We start from the raw sequence: 23,360 nt of genomic DNA, 5'->3' as shown, positions 1-23,360 counted from the left end.
CCCCCCAAAAAAACCACAATTTGGTAACCTAAACTGATTAACTTCTTACATTGCCTTTCTCAAACCAGTTTGGTTTGACTTAAGCATGTTTTCCCAGCTCACAACAGGTATCAATAACAGGCAACACCCAGTGCAGAATGTGATCATATGTAAATACAAGTGGGCTGATTTACAGAAGTATTTAATACACACAATTTCCATCGAAGAACATGGGAATAGGAGGTGCTCAACAACTTTGAAAAATCAGACTACTTTTATTTAGGTGCCTAAATATGGATGTTGGAGCCTGATTTTAAGCACACAAATTTAAAAATTTTGGCCTTAGCCTGGTCTACACTTAAGTGTTAGGTTGACCCAGCTACATCACTCAGGGTGTGAAATCCACACTCCTGAGTGATGTAGTTAAACTGACCTAATCCTTGGTGTAGACAGTGATAAATCAACAGAAGAATTCTTCCATCTACCTAGCTACAGCCTCTTGGGGAAGTGGATTACCTACACTGACAGGTAGGGTGACCAGATAGTAAATGTGAAAAATCAGGACAGGGGGTGGGGGGTAATAGGAGCCTATATAAGCAAAGACCCAAAAATTGGGACTGTCCCTATAAAATTGGGACATCTGATCACCCTACGACAGGAGAACTCCTCCCGCTGGTGTAGGTAGTGTCTATACTGAAGCACTACAGCTGTGTCGCTCAGCCCTGAAGCTGTGCTGCTGTAGCACTTCAAGTGTTGACAAGCCCTAAGTCTCTCACCCTTGCAGTTGCTGTGATTGCGTTCAAAACATGCACCATCTTGTGAGATTTGGCAGATTTTCTATAAAATTTAGTCTAGCATCAATGTAGGCAGATTATAATAAAATAATAAACTGTTGTGAATAAGCTTTTGCCTCTTATTAAAATGTAAGAGCTGGGTCAGGTAGGATAGGAAACAAATTTATAACTCCCCACAGAAATTCTGTAGATTGGAGGGAGGGGAAACCCTGCAGACTTCTCCAAAATTACCTGCAAATTTCCATCGGCCTTAGCGCTATCTCAGTTTCAGTCATCATCTAGGCAGCTCTAGGCCAATGTTTACTGTACACAGTAGAAAAAGCTGTAGTGGGACAGAACTGGAACCTGACAGGGAAGGATAACTAATAAAGTGAAATGCTGCTCTGGATTGTTTTGGTTTAATTTAACCTTTGGTGGGGGACTGCAGAGGGGTATGTCAATCTGCAGAGAATGCAGCTCTATTTCAGACCATAAGATGGCGGTAGAAGAGTGCTCTGTACATAGTGAAACCAATTTAAAATGTCTAATCAAGGAATGTGGAACTGTTTCTTGTCTCTCTGCCTTGCGACACCCTACACAAGCCACATTTGCTTTGCCCATTCCTCAGGGCTTATTTGCTAAACTCATCAAGAATGTTTTGTTCATTATATTTTAATTCAGCTAAGATTAGCATGCATCACATAGAAATGTGAATTACTTTCCAAGCAATGTTGGATGAAATCTTGTGTGTTCTATGATGTTTTAGTACTGTTTGTATTAATAGTTATGACAATTGTTCAATATTGGGGTTAAGTTATGTCCTCTTGGACATTTTTGCGTGCTTTGCGCTAAGGGCGGAAAAAGCGGACAGACTCTCATGTGAAATCCAGTTCCAGCCGGAGTCGCTGTGGAACTTTGGTGCCCTGGTGCTTGTAAAAAGGATTCTGCAACTGTTAGCTGTCGCTGTCCACCTGAGAGGCAGTCGAGTGCGGTTCCTTTGCACAGCAACAGACCAAGAGACCAGCGTTGTCAAGGAGGGCAGCCATATACCATCTAATCGAACTTATCTGTCCAGTATCCTGCATATCCAGAGTCACCAACTTACCTGGGTCCAGATCCAGTCCGATCCTGCGTTCTTCTCGCCTCAGTCCGAAATCGGTCATCAGGCGATTTGAGGTTCAGGGCCCTCCGAATACCAGCTACGAAAGAAACAGCATTTTCTCATCATCTGCCCAGAAGCCTCTGACAGAGTAGAGTATTGGGGTATTTTGGTTTCCTTTATTTTACTTTGTTACCACGGGAGGGGTATTTGGGGCCCGGGTTACCCATGGGGCAACTACAACTGTTTGTTATCTTTTTATGGTTAATAGTTTCCCCCTTTTCTATCTTTGTTACTATTCCCAAATAAACTGTGTTTTCAAAGAGCTTTGTTTCTCTCTTCTTCTTTCCCTGCATACACACGTACATAGATGGGAGGAGTGGACTGGATAGACACTTCACAGGTGACAGACCCTGGGTGCGGGTGAAAAAGACCTGCCTACTGTAATTGGGGGTTTCTCCCTTTTATTTCACCACCTCTCTTATCCCCATTACAGCAGAGACACAGGAAAATGTATGTTTTTTTTAAATTTAATTCATTATTATCACCACCTTCTACACACTCAACTTGTATGTCTTTAACTATACCAGCATAGTTAAAGGAAGTACAACTCCTCAGGTGTGGACACAGTTATAACAGTAGAGCTTATTCCTGTGTGGGCTCTACGAACAACCAGTATAACTGCCCACACTTGGGGTTGTACTGGTATACTTATATATATATATTTTTTTTAAATCACACACCTAGTAGTAGTCTCCAAGATTCGAAAGCCACTTATAGGCTGGCTGGGGACGGAGTAAAAGCACAGTGTACCTCCCTCCCTTCCTTCAAAGGTGCTGAAAGCTTCTGCCTGCTGTTTAGATAGGAGAGCACCTGAGTTAACCTAACACACTGGTCTACAAAGCACTAAGCTCTGAAGTAGTCTGGTGCTAGCCCAGTAATACATTTATCTGAGGCCTTTGGCAGTTATTTGAGCTGTCTTTGATTAGCTCAGTCTAGGAGCCCAGGTTTGCCGACAGAAATGAGACTGTTCCTGCTCACATAAAGAAGCTGCAAATAAGGACAGGATCCCTAGAAACACAGGCAGTTCGATGGCAGGGCTGACAACTTTTCATACTGGACCTGTCTGTCACATCGTAAATACTGTAAATCCCTAAAGCAGGCACATGTGCCTCCAAATGATAGTCCTTCTGATGAGTCTCTCTGTATGTCAGCAGTCTGAAGGCTAATAATAGAGCAAGGCTCTGGAACTTGCCCAGTCTCTTGACACAGTAGGAAAGGAGTTGTCAGCCCTCACTGGTTGAAGCACACATTCCATTAGTGCATCAAAAATGTCAGGAACTACAGAGGAAGCATCACAGAAATCCACACTGAGTGTTTCCTGTTTCATTTTAAAATTCCATATTTATTCTTTCTGCAGATTCTAGATAAGTTCTCTATGTGCTGTAAATGGACTTTTGGACTGGTGTTTACAATTAGGGTCTGGCATCAGGAAATCATTATTTCCTGTGTGGAATAGTTAATAGGGTTTGTTAAATAGGTGAAGTGTTGTCCAGTGGTTAGAGCAGGGAATTAGGAGTCGGGACTCCTTCTACGGTCCAATACTTTCACCACTGTGGCAGCAGAATAAGGCCCCTGGATTCTGTCACTAGCTGTGCTAAAAATTCATAAAAGCTCAGTCTACTTTAGGAAATCCAGCCACTTCTCACAACAGGGAAAGCTGATGCAGGGCTGAAAACAGATAAGTGCAAGTATAGATGGGACCCCACTGTGTTCAGCACCATTTCAGAAACTGTGATTGAGCCTATAATGCTAAATACAGTTTAGGCCTATCTATACTTACAGTTGCACCACAGTTAGTAGCAGTACAGCTGCACCACTTGCTAACATGCTTGTCATCAATTGGCTAGTGGCTTTTAGCAAGTCACTTAAACTCCTGAGCCTCATACACTAAGCTGTGGTCTACACTACAAACGTTGGTTCGTATAAATATGTCACTCTGGGGTGTGGGAAATCCACACCCCTGATCAATAACAGTTATAACCTACCTAACTCCCAGTATAGCAAGTGCTATGTCAAGGGGAGTGCTTCTGTTGTCATAGCTACTGCCTCTCAGGGATGTGGAGGACCTATGCCAGGAGGCAGCAGCTTCACTAAGCGCTACAGCGGTGCAGCTGCACTGCTGCAGCACTTTCAGTGTAGACAAGCCCTAAGCTTTTTCTTATGAGCCATCGCTGCACTACCATCATTTTATCTTCACTGATGACAATGCTAGTGGAGACAGGGCTCCAGACAGCTGCGGCATTTTAAGCACCACATTACAGTAACTCCTCACTTCAAGTCGTCCCGGTTAATGTTGTTTCGTTGTTATGTTGCTGATCAATTAGGGAACATGCTCGTTTAAAGTTGCACAATGCTCCCTTATAACGTTGTTTGGCAGCCGCCTGCTTTGTCCACTGCTTGCAGGAAGAGCAGCCCATTGCAGCTAGCTGGTGGGGGCTTGGAACCAGGGTGGACCGGCAGCCCCCCATCAGCTCCCCGTTCCCCTAATTTCCCTGTGCGGCAGCCACCCAGCAGGCTATAAATTGCTGGCAGTTCGGCTGTCCCTCCGACCCACTGCCATGTGCTGCTCCTGCCCTCTGCCTTGGAGCTGCTCCCAGGACCTCCTGCTTGTTGTGCAGGGGGGGGGGAAGTGGGGGCTAATGTCAGGGTGTCCCCTCCCCCCTGCTCCTGCCCCCCACTTACCCCATCTCCATAGAGCAAGGGGGACACATGCCAGGGCTCAGGACAGATGGAGCTTGCTGGTAGCAGCTGCTGTCTCAACTTGCTGATCTACTTAAAAAGGGAATGTACTTAGAGTGGGGTCAGCGTACTTAAAGGGGCAATGCACATCTCTCTCTCTCTCTCTCTCGCACACAGGGTGTGCATCTCTGTCTGCCATGCTGTCTCCCCTCCCTCCATTTGTGCTGCCTTGTAGAGTATGAGGCTACAGTAACAACGTGTTAACCCTTGAGGGCTCAGCCGAGTGCTAGTTCATCATTTAGCAGTAAGGCATTCCCTGGGAAATAGCCCATCCTCTGACTTCACCACCTCAACCAAGCTTCACAATCATCGTTGTGTACAGTATTAAATTGTTTGTTTAAAACTTATGCTGTGTGTGTGTGTGCGCATGTATATATAAAATAGTCTTTTGTCTGGTGAAAAAAATTTCCCTGGAACCAAACCCCCCCTATTTACATTAATTCTTATGGGGAAATTGGATTAGCTTAACATCGTTTCACTTAAAGTCGCATTTTTCAGGAACAGAACTACAACGTTAAGCAAGGAGTTACTGTATCTAATCCAGCTCAGGGCAAGTCTGCAGAACACGGTGCTTCAAATGCTGGTGGTCACTAGTTCTCCTGCACTTACTAGAGGCGCTGACTTTCTGAGTTCCCAGGGGGTGCTCAACCCCAGCTCTGCCCCAGGCTCCGCCCACACTCCACCCCTTCCCCCAAGCTCCCACCCCTGCTCCGCCTCTTCCCACCCCACCTCTTCCTGCCCCATTCCACCCCCTCCTCCTGCCCACTGCTGAACAGCCAATCGCAGCAGGCGGGATTTGGGAGGCTGGGAGGGAGGGGGAGGAGCTGATGGGTGGGGCCCGCTGGTGGACGTGGAGCACCCACTATATTTTTCCCATAGGTGCCCCATGGAGTTGGCGCCAATAGCAGAACTGAAACAGTAGTACAATGGCAGGAGATTTTAGAAAACAAATCCTTATAGAGACAAGGTCCATGTTACCTCATTTTTGGCCTGCCCTAAGCAGCGAATTACAGTATAGTCCTTTTCATCAGACAATTTTAAGACGTGGCGGTTTTGCCACAAGAGACTGAATACAGGAGAAAAAAATCACTCTCATAGAAGCACAACTTGGATCTTAACCAAGATCCCAGAGAAAAGGGTCAGAGTTCTCCTACTCTGTACATTTATGGTATTATTCTCCGATACTGGGCTTCCCTGAGAACCAGACTCCCACTGGGCAGGGTAAACTGGTGTAAAGGTTTAGCAAAAGTTCAATTTCATAGCAGAGTTTCTGCTACTTTCCCATGGAAGAAATAAACACAGATGAGAACAAATGAGAACACAAGAGCAAGACACAGCGAGTGGGACAGAAAGTTCTTTTACAAGCCATGTTCCTGTTGTGATTTGTGGAGGAAAATAAACCCAAACAACAAAACAGAACAAACACAAAAGAGGCCAGAACTGCCAGCTACAGGCCCTTGTTCTCCTTCTTGCTTCCAGCAGAAGGATAGCAAGTTACAGAATTGCCAACCTTAACCACTGAAATGGACCATTAACCAGGCCCCAAAAAATCAGGAAGTTGGAATAAAAGTCATGAGGTGTTTTAAAAACCAACAACTCTGGGGTTCTTTTTATTTTCCTGTTGCGTTTTGAGCCTCCAGGGTTCACATTTTCAAGCTTTGCTCTGCAACCATAAGGGCCTGAAACCTTTTTATTTATTTATTTTTTAAGTGAAAGCTGAAATTTGTTTGCCTTGTTGTTGTAGCCATGTTGGTCCCAGGCTGTAAGAGAGACAAGGTGGGTGAGGCAATATCTTTTATTGGACAACTTCTGTTGCTGAGAGAGGCAAGCTTTTGAACCACACAGAGTTCTTCTTCAGGCTGAGATTTTTATGTATTTACATGACTTCAGGAGCTGGGGCTTTAAGGAAAACATCAAGTGTTGTGAGACGCCTAATAAAATTGCAAGCTGACAACACAAGTTATGTAGATATACGACAAAGACAAAAGTGATAACAGTCACATGACAGTTAGCCTCATTCTGATCCTTGAGACAACATCTCCCCCACCACAACACTCACATAACAGCAGTGTAGGATCCTTGATTTAGATTAAATGCAAAAGTACTAATTTTGCCTAACATACCCCTACCCCCTAATCACAACCTTCTTTTCCCTTGTGCTTCCTTCCATGTTGCCCCTTACACTTGGAACACCTATTCTCATCCCCCAAACACCCTCTTGCTGATTTGTAGCACTCTTCAAAAGTCAGCTCATTAAGCCATCCTTCCTACCCTATGCTCATTATCACCCCTTTCTTGAGCCATTGTCCTGTGGTTGTCTAATTTAGATTACAAGCTCCTCAGTGCAAGAAACATACTTTCTTATCTAGGTAAAATACTCTGTATCATTCATTTACACACACCCCTGTATTAAAAGAACATTACAGTTGCAAAGTCAAGCACTCAAAAATTAGGATATGCCAGCATTAAGGTTGTATAGGCAACCTTAATTCAACCCACTTATGCATATGTACTAGGATACAATTGTTAGTTACATGATCATGTACAGGGGCGGCTCCAGGCACCAGCGCAGCAAACACGTGCCTGGGGCGGCAAGCCACGGGGGACGGCCTGCCGGTCGGTGTGAGGGCGGCAGTCAGGCAGCCTTCGGCAGCGTGCCTGCGGGAGGTCCGCCGATCCCGTGGTTTCGGCAGCAATTTGGCGGCGGGTACGCCGAAGCCGCGGGACCGGCAGACCTTAATTTCAGACCTTAATTTCAAATGATGATTTGTAAGCATTAGGTCAGCCAACAGCGCCAAAATGAATTTGCCGACATTCTCATAACAAACAGAGCTGTGTGAGGAAGCTAATCATTGTTCATACTTTTCAAACCTATACCCTTTTTCAGGTACAAGTATTTTATCATATATATGCTTTTAAAGTGTGTATTAGGGTGACCATATTTCCCAAAGGGAAAACGGGACACCAGGTGGAGCTAGCCCAAGTGCCCCATGGCCGAGCTGCTCGCCCAAGTCCTGCCTGCCACCTGCATGAGGCTGGGGCTGGCGTTGCTGCTCACTTGTGCCCTTGCACAGGGTTGGCATCACCACTCATCCCCACATGTTCCTCTGCATCCCACTTTTGCCCAAAAAAATTGGGATAGCCAGGACAGGGCTTAAAAAAGGTACTGTACCAGGCAAAACAGATGTATGGTCACCATACTATTAATATTTCATTTTTCAATTTAAATTTCTAGTCAACTAAATGGAATTTTTCTCTCATTAGAAAAAAAATTAACAACTAGATCTAGTTGGAAAACAACTAAACTAGCAACACTGCAGATAACTAGTTGATGACTTGGGCAGGGGGGAGATGAGGAGAGATAAGGAAATCCCTGCCTGGGCCACTATCTTTGGGAGCCTTTGCTACAGCTGTTATGAACAACACAGAGAAGCAGGGCACAAGTACCCAACAGCACATTCCTGTTACCAACAAGAACCAGCAGCAGCCTTGAGGGCAGCAGCCAGAGCCACCAGCAAAGGTTGACAACACTCTGAAGGAGGCTGGGAGCCACTGGCAGGCTCCCGCCCATCTTTGCTGCAGTCAGGCCAAGCGCACCACACAGCAGCTACCCCCAGGGGCAGCATTGCAAGGGGCAGAGCAGCAAAGCAATTGTCACCCACATCACTCTGGGGTGAGCAGGGAGACACTGAGGCACACAGCCAGGGCTGGAGAGCCCCTGCTCCCAGAGCAGGCTCCATAGCCAGGTGGGGAGGGGGCTGCTATACTCTGCCAATGGTGCTGGAGCTAGGATTACTGCCACACCCCCTAGTTTGACATAGTAATACCAAACACATGGTTTCCAGTATCAGCACTGCTGCACCAAGAGCGGCCAGCTCAGCTGTGTGCACACAGAGCCACCAAGGCTGCTGGGCCTGTCTCCTCATATACGTGTGGAAGAGGGTGGAGCAGCGATCCCGTACATTGTGAGTGGTCAATTTAACTGTCAATCCGATATATGCCAGGCCCCGCCTCCTGCAAAGGCTGTCACGTGGGCTAGGATTGGGCACACTGGGGCTGGGGGGAGGGGGTAGCTCTCCCGCATTGTGAGTGGTCACAGCAGTTGCCACTTATGAGTAGACTTCACTTGCTGCTGGAGAGACCCCGCCCCTTACCCGCTCCCAGACGGTAACGAGGCCGCTGTGCAAAGACCCCTCACCCTGTGAGCGGCCAGGCTGGGTATCAGTCACGCAAAAGCCCCGCCTCCTGCCCGGACTAGGGACTATCCGGTCAGTTCCGGGGCAGTGACGCACGGGGAGAGGAAGAGAACTCTCACACTATGAGTGGTCAGTTCCCCTGTCACTCAGAACATAGTCCCACCCCTTACCCCTCGGACCTACCAGATGGGCGCTCTGTGAGTGGCTGTCGGGACTGTCAGTCAGCATTCGCGGGAGGGCGGGGTTTGTGGGGCTGAATGTGTACGGCCCGGGCGACCCTCTCCCTAGTCTCCCAGCTGTCGGGCCGTGGCTGTGCAGGGATGGCGCGGGCCGGGATGATGCTTTGGGCCCTGGCAGCGGCATGCCTGGCTGGTAAGGGGGGGTCGGCAGAGCGCGGGGCCCCAGCTCCTTCCTCCCGCGGGGGCCGGGGGAGGGGCGGCTCTCGGGATGAGCGGGGCGCGGTTGCGGTAACCGAGTCTGACGAGCGGCTAAACAGCCGCCCGCTGCCTCGTGAGCAGCCTCCGGCGCCCGGGTTCGGGGCGCTGCTTCCCGAGCTCGGGGGCGGCCGCGGTCCGGCGCGAGGCGGAGCCGGGGGGAGGGGGGCTCGTGCCGTTTTGCTGCTTGTGTCTCGTGACGCTGTGGCGCCGGCGCTGCCCGGCAGGATCCCGGCCCAGCTCAGTCACTGCGCGGCTCCCGCTGACTGACGGGGCCGGTGGGATCAGCCCGGGCCGCGCCCGTGACCTCCCCTCCGCAGTTATTTCCGCTGCCCTGTGACTGGGCAGCGCCGGCGGCGGGTGTCTGGTCGCTGTCACGACCGAGGGGCAGCTCCCCGCGGGGGCCCCGCAGCGGTCTCTGCTGCCGGGTGTGGCTGCGCCGCGGAGCTTGCCCGGGTAGCCGCATCCACACGCCGGCGCTGCCCGGAGCCTGGTTTGGCGCTGGGGTTTGTGGCGGTATCCCCGAGTTCCTAGTGCCTCACCAGCTTCATCGGCTGGGGACTCGATGCCCATCCGTTCTCTGCAGCAGCTGCTGGGAGCCTTCCCTGCTCTCCTCGGAGGTGCTGCGGGGGAGGCGGTTCCCCTGCCGCTTTGGCGGACCAATGGGCTTGGTTCAAAAAGTTTAACAATTGTGGGACACAGACGTTCTCCTTTCACACGACTGCCCATGAAGGCCACAAGTTGGACATCAGTGTCCTAGGGTGTGATCCAAAGTGTCAGTTGTGGTTAATGCCAGAACTTTCTGGTCCTGCAAAGAGTTACCACCTGAACCAGAAGGTGACTCCTTAGGATTACATTACCCTTCTGTGTTTGGATAGGAATATGCTTGATGAATTGCAACTCAAAATTGTGTTCCAGGCTTCCCAGAATGTGTAGCCCCCATGAGTCATTTTTGGTCAAATGATTATAGTGTAGCTGGAAAAATGGTTGGCTCCTGAGTTCAGATGCAGTTTTGTTCACTGTGACCTTGAGCAAGTAACTTAAGTATTTGTGCCTGTCAACCTAGCAAGGAAAATTGGGTTTAAAAAAGAAGCAGCTCTAAATCAGATACCATCTCTAAACCAAATTGTCCAGAGTAAATTGGGTGAGTGTCTTGTAGCCTGTAAAGTAGTAAAGAAACATGTTAAGGCTGACAGGCTACCAATATTATTATTGTTAGTCTATAAATTGCCCCCACCCATATTGATCCAGAAAAAGTCTTTAGAAATGAGGGTTGTTACTCTGTTAAAATTGCAGCTGTTCAGCAGGATGAGCTGCCATCAATAAAAAAGTGCTTGAATTTTTGGCAAATGACTGTAGGTTGACCTATTCCTCTGTTCTTCTGCATGTCATTGTTTTGAGAGCAACAACATGAAATTCTTGAGAATACACTTTCTTCAGTTGGTGTGAATAGGTCATATCATGGCTTATATTTACTGTCAACACCTGCCTGGAATTTATGATCCAGAATCAGGTTTTGGAGCATACCCCTCTTCCCCCAAGGTCAAAATGGTATAACTAATTTAATAATTTACTAATAGAACCTCTTTCATGCCTTGATTTTTGTTTAATACCTCAATTTGTCTATACATAACTCTGTACTGGAATTATCCATTGCATCCTAATACATTGAAATTAATGGCTCTCTTCAGCTGTCTCTCTTAACTTGGTAGACCTGTGCACTGGAAGGCTGAGAATCAAGAAGAGGTGGTTGCAATCCACGTCTGCTTCACAGGGTTTTAAGAAACTCATGCTTTACCAGACTTGCCTGTCAATAATGTTTCTGTTTTAGGTGTCTCCGGTGATGAGTTTAGTGTCTTACGATCACCCCAATCTGTCGTTTTCCGAGATGGAAGTTGGCCAATACCAGGGGAGCGGATCCCAGACATAGCTGCATTATCCATGGGCTTTTCTGTTGAAGAAGTATGTTTCAGTTTTCATTTTGAAAAAGCTGTAAAATGTAAAATTCAGATTAGTTGTTTCTGAGAGCTTTGAATTATAGTTGTGGTACACAGATTTTATAAAATGTGCTGGAAATAAAGTAGGAACTATAAAACAGACCACTAAGAGGAAATTCAGAAACCTTGGGAATCTAACTTGTGTTCTTCCTTCTCTACAGTGAAACTGTTATTAAAGGGTTAACTGCAATATAAATGATTAATAATAAAATGTCTACAGGGCCTCTTCTGTCCTATCTTTTGGACTATGAAAATACCCTGTTAACAGGCAACTACACTTGCGGTCTTGAAACTAAGAGCAGAACTTCTTAAAACCACTAGTTTTAGTGGTTTCTCCATTAAACAAAGCAGGACTGATTATGTACTACGTGCACTGAACGTCCGCTTGAGGCACAAGGTAAAATCAAATGCTTTTTGGCCAACTAGGCAACTTGATTTTCACCATGCTGCTTTTCTTGGGGTATCTGTGATATGAAATGGAAAACTTATTCTGTTCAGCAGTCTATTTCTTCTTCTAAGCTAGGTGGTCCCTGCTTAACTGGGAGGGCCCTTGGGACTGTCCAGAACTAGCAGCCCCCATTCCCCTCCCCCCATAAAGAACAAAGTGTCAGAAGAGTGTGGGGAAGGAGAACCCTCCAAATTGTGTTACAGCTAGCTATTCCTCCACTCAAAAAAACAAAAACACAAAGTGAAATTAGATATCAGTATCATGATTAAGGCTTTGATCCGATGATGAACTCCATACATGCAGACTCCTGCAGCTGTGGGGAGCTCATTGTAGGATTGGAGCCTTAATTTGTGGTCTTGACATGAATCATAATCTAGGAGAATAGAAACTGCGCTGTAGGAGAGTTTTAGGGTTCCACCTTCAGACTCTCTGGCATTCAAACTTTAATTTTTTAAAAAGGGATCACTGTCTGTATTAATGCACTGTTAAGTTATCGGACAACCTGAAACACCTAAAAGGTTTGAACTTCCCCATTTGCTGAACAGGCTGAAATGTTAAAATAGAGGTCTCCAAAACGAATCCTTCTGCAGTTCTCTCCCTGTAGGGGAGGATAAAACTAATAATCTTTTTTTCTCTTAATGGGGATCTCAATCAATTTCTCTTTCCCCTATAAGGAATCTATAGGTCATAGCAAACATTGTTAATTTTAAAATGCATTTAGCTTGGTCTTGTAAAATTGCCACCTGTATTGAGTAACTTTTTTTTTTTTGTGGGTGAAAAATATCCTGGTCAACGTTCATGTAAATTCTGCGGATATACAATTACATGCAAAACAGACTCGGCTCTTGCTCTTAATAAGCTGCCAAAGCATCTGTGTGTGTTGCAGAACCCTTCCACTGCTTTAAAGCCTAATTACTTCTACTTAAATGTCAGAATCATTAGCCTTTATTGTTTATAGTTGTACCAGAAACATCCCGGCAATGTATTTTTCCATTGTGGCTAAATATTATTGGTCTATAACAAGCATATATTTGAATAAAAATATTCCTCCAGCTAGCTGCATACTAGAGAAGCTTGCTACTTCCTTCAAATCATGGGAAGTTGCTTTTAATATCACTAGAAAATGGACTCTCTCAGTGAATCTTGTGGAATGTAGCAGTCTTGACTGTGAAACTTGGTTCAGTAGCCACATAGGCAGTTTAATAAGCCAACATTGTACAGTATGTGAATGACACTTTTTCTTACATTAATGTTATGGAGGGCCTGCTGTTAATAGAGAATTAACAAAGAAACTTCGGGGGGGAGATCCTTTCAAGCTTTTAGACTCCCTACTAAGTTTTCAGTGGGTTCTCCTATAAAGATTCATTGATATCACTGCAAATTCTCTACATTAACCATTTGATATAGTTTGATCTGTTTGTTTTTTTTTTCCTTTGATTTCAAGCTAAGCAAAAGTTTTTGCTTTTAAATTTTGTTACCAGGACCTTTCCTGGCCTGGGCTTGCAGTGGGTGATATATTTCATCGTCCTCGAGCTACTGTTCTGGTGACTGTGAAGGGAGTAGACAAGCTGGCGATGCCTAAAGATGGAATTTCTTACCCTGTTGAGAATGTAAGTATCTGCATTTTTTTTGTATTTGTGTCTGTTACTCATACTTCTGTTAATACTGAAAGTATTGCTTGGTGTTCGAAAAAAATCCCAAAAGCTAACCTTTCACCAGTTATGCTTTTTATATTTCACATAGCTTTTCATGTAGTCAGAGAATTAAGGCCAGAAGGGACCATTAGATTGAGTCTGACCTGGAAATCACAGGATGGTAAACTTCACTCAGTTACCCTTGCATTGAGTCCAGTAACTTGTGTTTGGCTAAAGCACATCTTCCAGAAAGGCATCTAGTCTTGTTTTGATGACATCAAGAAGTGAAGGATCCACCACTTCCACTGGTAGTTTGTTCCAATGTTAAATTGCTGTCACCGTTTTAAAAAAAAAAAAAAATTGTGCCTCACATCCAATTTGAATTTGCCCACCTACAACTTCCAGTTATTGGTTCATGTTATGCTTTTCTCTGCTAGATTAGAACCCTTTAGTATACATGGTGTCTTCTCCGTGTGAAAATACTTAATCCATTTCGCATGTACTTTTAAAAAATGACACTTTACAATATCAGTACTCAGAATGTTGTGTGGTACTAAGTCAAACACTTTACCAAAGTCTAAGTATATTACAAATGTGTAGTTAACTTTATCAGCCAAACTTGTAATTTCATTAAAGAATGAAATCAGGTTTGTTTGAGATCTATTTTCTATAAAATCAAGTTGACTGGCATTAAAATATTCCTAGTCTTTAATGCTTTATCAATTGAATCCTGTATTGGCTTTTCCATTCTTTTCCCCAGGATTGATGTCAGGGTAACTGGCGCATAGTTATCCAGGTCATCCCGCTTGCCCTTTTTGAATACTGGCACAACATTAGTCCTCTTACAATTTTCTGGAATTTCCCCAGTATTCCAAGATTTATTAAAAATTAACATTAGCAAACCAGATCTCTTCAGCGAACTCTTTCAGGCTTCTTGTGTGCATATAATCTAGGTTTGGTGGTTACAAATTGTTTATCCTTAGTAGATGATTGTTTAACATCCTCCTTAGTTATTAATGGACTGGAAAGTACTTCATCATCCTCATGTGATAAGAGTACATCATCCTGCTTCTTTCAAATACAGAACAGAAATATTTATTTTACTTCTACCATCATTAACAATTTAACCATCTGTCTAGTAATGAGCTTATTCCGTTGTTAGAATTTATTTTGTTCCTAATAAGCTTTAATTTCTTATTGTTCTTAACCTTGCCAGCCAGATTTTTCCCCAATGTCTTTACCTTCCCTCATACATTTTCTATACCAAATAACTTCTAATTTATATCTATTTCCTCCTTTTTCTACTTACGTATTGCTTTTAAATTTCTAATTATTGCCATCACTGTGCCACTGAACCAGGATGGGCTTTTAGCCAAAGTTGTCTTCGTTCTTGAGTGTAGAATCATGTCTTTTTGGCCATCTAATAAACTCTTCTTTAAGAACTCTCAATTTTCATTCACATTTCTCTGTCTAAACTTTTCCTCCCAATCAATTTCACTCATTTTTCCTCCGCTCTGGAAAATTTTTCCTTTTGAAGATGAAAGCGAATCAACTCTGAATACCCCTACAGACTCCTAAAAGAGCAGTCAACCTTTGCAAAATCATCCTGAAATGTTTTATTGTAGGTAGAAAACCTACTACTTCACCTTTATCATAATGATCAAGTAGTTAATATTTTACTCAGTCATCAAAAGTGAATGGGTGACTAAAACTTTGCAAAGTTCAGCTGTTCTTGAGAACAAAACTAATACTAATTTATTAAATTTGTCATTTATCTCTTCATAAGCCATGTGCCTCTCCAACATCCCTCAAGGAATGTCTTTATCTTGACACAACTAAACAGTTTATATTTTCACATTGTCTAGCATTGAACTGGTTGCTTTGGGAACCCTTATTCTGAATTTCCTAGTACCCCTTGTAGATTTAACATGAGCGTATGAAGCTGGCATTTTCTTTTACAGAAAACATCTTTGCTGTAGGGTGGATAGTATGCATTCCTTTCCTTTTTGCATCTTCATTTTTAATACGATTTAATAAGGTTAATTTTGTATTTAACAAGGGACTCTAAAATTGTTCCCCTTTTCTAAACTTCTGGGGAAAGTATTAAAATGCTGATATCATGCCCACAATGAATACAGACACATCTGTTGCACTTTTATCAATTAAGACCGGCTGCATGCAGGCTGTTGTATAAATGTCTCTGAGCATAAGTATGTAATCAGTGCACAAAATAGAAGGTCACAGTTCTTGTCCCAAGGAATTTCCATCCTTATCTACATGTTGCTTTAGCCCCATTTTGGCCAGAATTCCTTATTAGAGCTTTATTGTTTTTCAGGCTGTTCCTTTCAGTCTTGACAGTGTTGCAAATGCTATTCACACCTTGTTCTCTGAGGAAACCCCTGTAGTCTTGCAGTTGGCTCCCAGTGAGGAAGTGAGTATTGATTCATCTCCTAAACCATTTGAAATAAGAGTTAAACCACACAATTGGGAACTGATGTGCTTAAACCTCTTGGCTGTATGAACATCTTGTATTACAAAAGCACCTGCATGTGTAATGGAATTAATCTATGAAGTTTGAAAAATCCAAAACTGAACTATCCTCATATTACACAATAACTGTTCTTACAGAGAGTTTATATGGTGGGAAAGGCAAACTCTGTATTTGAAGACCTTTCCGTCACGCTGCGACAGCTACGGAACCGCCTTTTCCAGGATAACTCCATTCTCAGTTCAATTCCCCTCAACTCTCTCAGCAGAAACAATGAGGTAAGAAACAGTGGCCGATGAATACTGCTTTTATTAAACTGCCTCTGATCTACTTTTGTGAGTTCAGTTTAAGAAATATGCTCATTTGTTTTTCAACTCCTTGTTGTCTAAGGGGGAAGTTGCTCCCCAAGTTTCAATATTTAAGTACTAGAAAATGGTGATTGATTTTTGGGCATTGTTTGACCCAGTAACAAGCACTGCAGGGGGGGGAAAAGCTACTGCTGAGATGTGCAACAAAATTAGGCTGCCTCATCTTCAGTTTCTGTTCAGAAAATACTTTTCTCTCCCCTAGGTTGACCTGCTTTTTCTGTCAGAACTACAAGTCCTGCATGATATCTCCAGCTTGGTGAGCACGACTTTTCAAACACACTCTATATGTCTCGCATATGATTGAGGGAATTTTGAAAGACACTTTTGTTAAAGTCTGACATCCTATGTGTGAAGATCTCTAGGGCAGTGGTGTCCAAACTGAATTCCCAGGAGCCATTTGTAGCTCTTAGGGATTTGAACAGTGGCCTTCAAAAGTGACTTAATAAAATGTGTATTTAGAGATTGAAAATGTGTTCCCTGAGATGCAACCTGTTTCTAAACTGAAGTGTTTGAATCAGCTCTGCCACTGAAATGGGGGGAGTTGGCATCATTTCTTGTCCCTTGCAACAGCCCTGGTGTGAGCTGGGGCACTCTGAGCCGCTGCTTTCCCTTCCAACATCTCTGGGGAATCCCCAGCAGGTGATTTGTAGGTGGTTCCTGTTTTCTTTATATGCTGCCCAATGGTGCAATGGGAGCAGAACAGGGTAGAGAATATGTACCTGATATTAGCTCTTTGACCTTCTTGAAATGAAATGATTGTTCTGCTGCCCTCTAGATGAAGAGGTTGGACATTGCTGCTTTAGTGCATGTTTCCACAACAAGTAGTCAAAAGCCATAGCTGGGTGTATGGGTTAAATTTCAGTACAGAGTTGTTATAGAATCATAGGACTGGAAGGGACCTTGAGAGGTCATCTAATCAAAGCTGCAGAAGCTATCTGTAGCCAGCATCCCAGGCAAAGGGAAAAAACATGTAGGGAAGGATTTCAGACCAAGTTGGATGAGCAAGCATCTCAAACAGGTGATTTAAGAAAAAGTAGCAAGCCTACATGAAATGGAAGATGGGAGGGATCAACAAGGAAAGCTACTTCTTGGAGGTCAGAAAGTGTAGGGATAAAGTGAGAACTGCCAAAACCCAAGCAGCGTTGGACCTTGCAAAGGGAATTAAAACCAATAGTAAAAGGTTCTATAGCCATATAAATAAAACAAGGAAAGAAGTGGGGCTGCTAAACACTGATGATGGGATGGAGATTAAAGGTAATCTAGGCATGGCTCAATACCTAAAAACAGAGGCAAAGTATTTGTTTAATAAAGCTAATGAGAAGCTTAGGGATAGTGGGAGGGTAGCTAATGGAAATGAGGATATGGAAGTAGAAATTACCATATCTGAGGTGGAAGTCAAACTCAAACATCTTAGTGGGACTAAATCTCAATCTAAATCTGGATAATCTCTGTCAAGAATATTAAAGGAACTGACACATGAAATTGCAAGCCCAATAGCAAGGATTTTTAATGAATCTGTAAACTTGGGGGTCATACCCTATGATTGGAGAAATGCTAATATAGTACCTATTTTTAAGAAAGGAAAAAGTGATCTGGAAAACTACAGGGCTATTAGTTTGACCTCAGTTGTATGCAAGGGCTTGGAATAAACTTTGAAAGAGAAAGTAGTTAAGGACATAGAGGTGAACAATAACTGGGATAAAATACAAGGTGGTTTTACAAAAGGTAGATCATGCTAGACTAACATGATGTCCTTCTTTGAGAAGAGAACTGATTGTTTAAAAAAAAAAAAAAGGAAATGCAATAGAGCTAATCTACTTGGTTCTCAGTAAGGCATTTGATAGAATTCTACATGAGAAATTATTAGTTAAATTGGAGGAGATGGGGATTAATATGAGAATTGAAAGGTGGATAAGGAACTGGTTAAAGGGGAAACTACAAAGGGTCATACTGAAAGGTGAACTGTCAGGCTGGAGGGAGGTTATAAGTGGAGTTCCTCAGGGATTGGTCTTGAGACCAGTTGTATTTCACGAAACTGCGGGACGTATCAGTTGGAAATGACAGAGGAGGAGAAAGACCTGGGTGTATTGATTGATCACAGGCTAACTACGAGCTGCCACTGTGATGCAGCTGTGAAAAAGGCTAACGCAGTCCTAAGATGCATCAGGCAAGGTATTTCCAGTAGAGACAGGGCTACTAGGATGATCAGAGGAGTGGAGAACCTACCTTACAAGAGGAGACTCAAAGAGCATGGCTTGTTTAGCCTAACAAAAAGAAGGCTGAGGGGAGATGCGAGGGATACATCAGAGGGATAAGTACCAGGGAGGCAGATGAGTTATTTAAGATAAGCACCAATGTTGACACAAGAACAAATAAATATAAACTGGTGATCAGTAAGTTTAGGCTTGAAATTAGATGAAGGTTTCTAACCATCAGAGTAGTGAAGTTCTGGAACAGCCTTCCAAGGAGAGCAGTGGGGGCAACAAACCTAACTGGGTTCAAGGCTGAGCTTGATAAGTTTATGGAGGGGATGACATGATGAGACCGCCTACAATGGCATTTGGCTGATCTGTGACTGCTAGCAGCAAATATCTCCAATGGATTGTGATGGGACACTAAATGGGGAGGGCTCTGAGTTGCTACAGAGAATCTTTTCCCAGGTATCTATCTGGCTGGCGGGTCTTTTCAATATGCTCAGGGTCTAACTGATCACCATATTAGGGATTGGGAAGGAATTTTCCCCTGAGTCAGATTGGCAGACACCACGGGGTGGGGAGGTTGCCTTCCTATGGGGCATGGGTCACTTGCAGGTTTAAACTAGTATAAATGGTGAATTTTCTGTAACTTGAAGTCTTTAAATCATGATTTGAGCACTTCAGTAACTCAGCCAGAGGTTAGGGGTCTATTATAGTAATGGGTGCGTGAGGTTATGGCCTGCAGTGTGCAGGAGGTCAGACTAGATGATTGTGATGGTCCCTTTTGGCCTTAAAGTCTGAGGACTTGCCAATATACCAAAGACCAGAAACATAAGGTTAAAAAAATGCAGTGATGATAGAGGCAGGTTCAAGTCGCTGTTCTCCCACAGATTGTGTAACTTTGGGCAGGTCACATAGTCTGTCTCCTCTTCCCAGATGCAAAATGGGGCTAATAGCACTTCCCTAGCTCACAAGGGTCATGGGGGTGCATTCATTAACGATTTTGAGGTGCTCGGATTCTGTGGTGATTGGGGGGCGCAGTCAAACACCTGAGATTTCACACCTTGAAGAAATATTGCTTATATAGCTGGGCAGCAGAAAAAATAAACTTCATCTTTAAAATTCACAGCAAAGGTCAATTTAGTAGCACAGGAAATCATGGGCATCCATGGAATTTATGCATTTTCCTTCATGCTGTTATACAAGCTCTCTATTATTACAGCAATCTTAGAATCAGGATTTTGACATAAATTGTAGGTGTTCCTTAAGTTTATGGATGAGACCCCTTTCAGTGGAACTGTAACTCTTGTTGCATGTGCCTCTTTAAAATGATCTCTGGCATAAGCTTACTCAGGCACTTGCTACCCTGCCTCCCATTTTGAAGACCATATAGCCAGCTGTAGACACTTCTCTGATCCAAGATGGCAAGTTCTGGCAAACTTCCAAGTCTGCATGGAATATGTCAGACAAAAATGAAGCTGACTCAATCAGTGATTAAATCTCATTGGACTGAGTATTTAAACTAACCCATTTTCCCCCTGTGGTTCACTTTTCCCCCCCTTAAGCTGTCTAGACATAAGCATCTGGCGAAGGATCACTCCCCAGATTTATATTCACTGGAACTGGCTGGCTTGGAAGAGATTGGGAAACGGTATGGGGAAGAATCTCAGCAATTCAAGGATGCCTCTCAGATTCTTGCTGATTCCCTGCAAAAGGTAAAAGGAGATCTGCCATAAATACTGTTCTGTAAAGTCTGACTGAATAACAATTCTAATGTGAACAGTACTGGTTTTATATTAACAAGACAGCTGAACACCAACATTCATTGGTCATCCAGCAATTGTGCTGTGAATTGCTATTCCTTTGTGTTGGCCTGTCCATCTCTTGGTTGGGTAAACTCTAGTCCCTCCATCAATTATCCAATCAAACTTCTGTAGTTTGGTCACCCCTGAGCAAGAAAAGTATTAGAGGGCCTTTTTGGCAGGTCAGAGCTGTTTGTGAAGGAGTCAGAGGGTGATATTAACAAATGTGTAAATCAGTAAGTCCTGATGAATTGGTTTTAAAACAGATACTTTGTGTTTATAGGCATTTCTCACTTAAACTGGCTGAAAATGTGAAGGAAATAGCTCTAGCTTTAGCCCAGCACAATGTGATCAGGTGCTGTGTGTTTTTTCGCACCTTGAGCAGTTCTACCATTTCCAAGTCTCCCAAATACCCGCTCTTTCACTCCTTTCCTGAGCAGGCTGCCAGTTGTGGATTTTATCTAAACAAATGTCCATCAAGATCTAAGACAATTCCATCTTGCTAGTATCCAAAGTTTGATGCCAAAATATAGTGAGGCAAAATACTAGATCCTTAATTCACTAAGTTAAACAGCTCTCTTCTGTAAAATATTCCATTCATATACAGCAGTCCAGCGTGTGTCAAATGTTCACATTTGATCAGAATTGCTCTGACGTAGGAATCTTAGATTAAGTACAGAACTAGGGAAATACATGGGCCAGAGCATGTGTAATGGGATATAGCAGCTTTCATATCAGAGCACATGTATCCATAGGAGGTCAGTAAGAAACTCTTAGGATCCTGGACAACTGTCCAGTGGTCTGTAAAGAGATGGTCTAAACTAGCTCACAATTGGCATTCTTCTTAGTAGACTCAAATCATTGGAGACTTCCATGATTTCTCCAGATTGTTCAGATCTGCTACCTTGGTGCAGCTTCGGTTACAAGAGTCAGATTTAGTAACGATTGCATATATCTGAAACTAAGCTATTGTTCTTTCAGTTTGCAGATGAGATGTATAATCTCTATGGTGGGAATGCCGTAGTAGAGGTGGTGACTGCAAAGACATTTGATACTCCCCTTGTGAGGAAGAGTCGATCCATTCTCCAGACTGAAGAGGTAGTGAATGCACTTTAAACCCCTTTTCTGCAGATGAATTATTAAAAATGTGAACATGTGCATTGCTCCATTTTGTAGAACTAGAATATTGACTTGATACTGTAGCAACCTTTTAAACTTTTAGTGGCTTAGACACTAGGCATGATGAATCATAGAATATCAGGGTTGGAAGGGACCTCATAAGGTCATCTAGTCCAACCCCCTACTCAAAGCAGGACCAATCCCCAACTAAATCATCCCAGCCAGGGCGTTGTCAAGCCTGACCTTAAAAACCTCTAAGGAAGGAGATTCCACCGCCTCCCTAGGCAACCCATTCCAGTGCTTCATCACCCTGCTAGTGAAAGAGTTTTTCCTAATATCAAACCTAAACCTCCCCCACTGCAACTTGAGACCATTACTTCTTGTTCTGTCTTCTGGTACCACTGAGAACAGTGTAAATCCATCCTCTTTGGAACCCCTGTTTCAAGTAGTTGAAAGCAGCTATCAAATGAACAAACATAGCAAGTGCAATGACCTAGTCTCCATTTACGATGTCAATCACGTAGGTGCATTAGTATGTAGTGCAAGTAACTTCAGAATTGCCTGTGCAAAATATCCATCTCTTGGTATGGGCAGTCTGAATGTTAGTATAATGAGAATATGTTCTGTATGCAGGCTGACTTCAGGAGCATTGTGACTGCTGGCCTCCAGATGTCTCACTTCTTTAAACCATACTTTCCTTCTTTCACTGCAGAGCACCTCATATAACCTAGGATATTCATACAACTTCAACTATGCTGTGGTCTTCAACATAATTCTGTGGCTCATGATAGGCCTTGCATTAGCTGTGATTGTAATCTCCTACAACCTCTGGAACATGGATCCTGGCTATGACAGCATTATTTACAGGATGACAAATCAGAAGATAAGAATGGATTGAACTTCAGTCTAGGGAAAGGAGTATGGCCGCTTCTGAAGTGTGTTAAAATAATATTTTGGCATGGTTAAATGTGGACGTCTTTAAAGGTGCTTTTATTTCTCTAATGGTTCCTTGTGTTTTCTTTTGTCTCTCTTTTTAGATACTAGTAGTACTACCAGAGTGGATTTACAAAGCTGAATCTACCGCCTGCTATAAAACCATGCCCTAATTATTACTAAACTATATAACTTCATTCCATTTTGGTAACACAAAATGAATTTTAGAAATAATACCTTGTATTCCTTGTGATTAAATATGTGAAAAAAATGCACTGAAATGATAGCAACTTTCTGATTTAAACTTTTTACACTGGAGGTTTAGAAACTATTGTTAAGCTGCGTTGTATATTATTAACCAGATGTAAATGTTTATGTTGATGTAAATATTTCTAATGGTACATGTAGTGTTCAGGGAAAAAAGATTATAGCCCTATTTATGTAAAGCCTTCACTATGGGAATAGTTCCACAAAAACAATTCTGGTTGAAACAGTATTTGGGTTTTTTACATTCCAGCCACCACCATGAACCATAGCCAAAATGAGGCTTGGTGTAGATCTTAACATCAGCTCACTGCTGCATTTAAAAGGACTGCAGAAAGATAATAGGTAAGAACACTGGTGTGGTTGGACTATACAGTTAGGAAACTACAAATATAAAAAATAGTCTGGGTGCTTTAAAGTTTAATGTAATATACTGTAGAAGCTTACATTATGATGCTTCTAATTCTTTCTATGTATGTTGTTAATTGTAGCTGTTCAAACACCTGTTTTTGGTGGTAGAAGTGGACCAATAACTGGCACTTAGCCATACTCCATTTTTATTACTCATGTGCTTCAACCATTTAATAAACAGAACAAGTAACATTTGCTGTGGAGTTCATTTATTTTTCCTACAAAGTTCCATTAAGGGGTAGTCATACTCAGCACAAAACTGAGTTAACTTAAGCTAAACCAAACACATGTAGCCTTCTGCATTTATCTAAATACATTAGGCCCTCTTGAAGGGGGGGGGAAAAAAATGTACACACACGAACGCTGGCTTTTATGCCTGGCTGCCACTGGCCTGCTGGGTGACCTTGGGTAAGTTGCT

The 23,360-nt window shown here is 43.3% G+C and overlaps 1 protein-coding gene across 2 annotated transcripts; it reads left to right on the top strand.

The window, feature by feature from the left end:
- The first annotated feature begins 9,089 nt into the window (after window positions 1-9,089).
- Window positions 9,090-23,138, top strand: ATP6AP2 (ATPase H+ transporting accessory protein 2). Of its 2 annotated transcripts, XM_065400302.1 has the most exons (10): window positions 9,090-9,221; window positions 11,115-11,245; window positions 13,210-13,338; window positions 15,698-15,793; window positions 15,991-16,128; window positions 16,421-16,474; window positions 19,979-20,128; window positions 21,197-21,313; window positions 22,047-22,269; window positions 22,372-23,138. In XM_065400302.1, exons 1-9 carry the CDS (start codon window positions 9,107-9,109, stop codon window positions 22,230-22,232), a joined length of 1,116 nt encoding a protein of 371 aa, XP_065256374.1. In that variant the 5' UTR covers window positions 9,090-9,106; the 3' UTR covers window positions 22,233-22,269; window positions 22,372-23,138. The 2 variants fall into 2 exon arrangements, with proteins under 2 accessions (XP_065256374.1, XP_065256366.1); XM_065400294.1 differs by having other exon boundaries at window positions 22,047-23,138.
- The last annotated feature ends 222 nt before the right edge of the window (window positions 23,139-23,360 follow it).

The sequence above is a fragment of the Emys orbicularis genome, chromosome 1 (genome assembly GCF_028017835.1).
Source record: "Emys orbicularis isolate rEmyOrb1 chromosome 1, rEmyOrb1.hap1, whole genome shotgun sequence".
Lineage (NCBI taxonomy): Eukaryota > Metazoa > Chordata > Testudines > Emydidae > Emys > Emys orbicularis.
This window is presented reverse-complemented; position numbering and strand designations above follow the sequence as displayed.

Excerpts from the sequence above, each read along its gene's own strand:
- ATP6AP2 (XM_065400302.1), top strand. The coding sequence starts at position 9,107 with ATGTGTACGGCCCGGGCGACCCTCTCCCTAGTCTCCCAGCTGTCGGGC. Across the intron at positions 9,222-11,114 it reads GGCAGCGGCATGCCTGGCTG|GTGTCTCCGGTGATGAGTTT; the intron begins GTAAGGGGGGGT and ends TTTCTGTTTTAG. Across the intron at positions 13,339-15,697 it reads TTTCTTACCCTGTTGAGAAT|GCTGTTCCTTTCAGTCTTGA; the intron begins GTAAGTATCTGC and ends ATTGTTTTTCAG.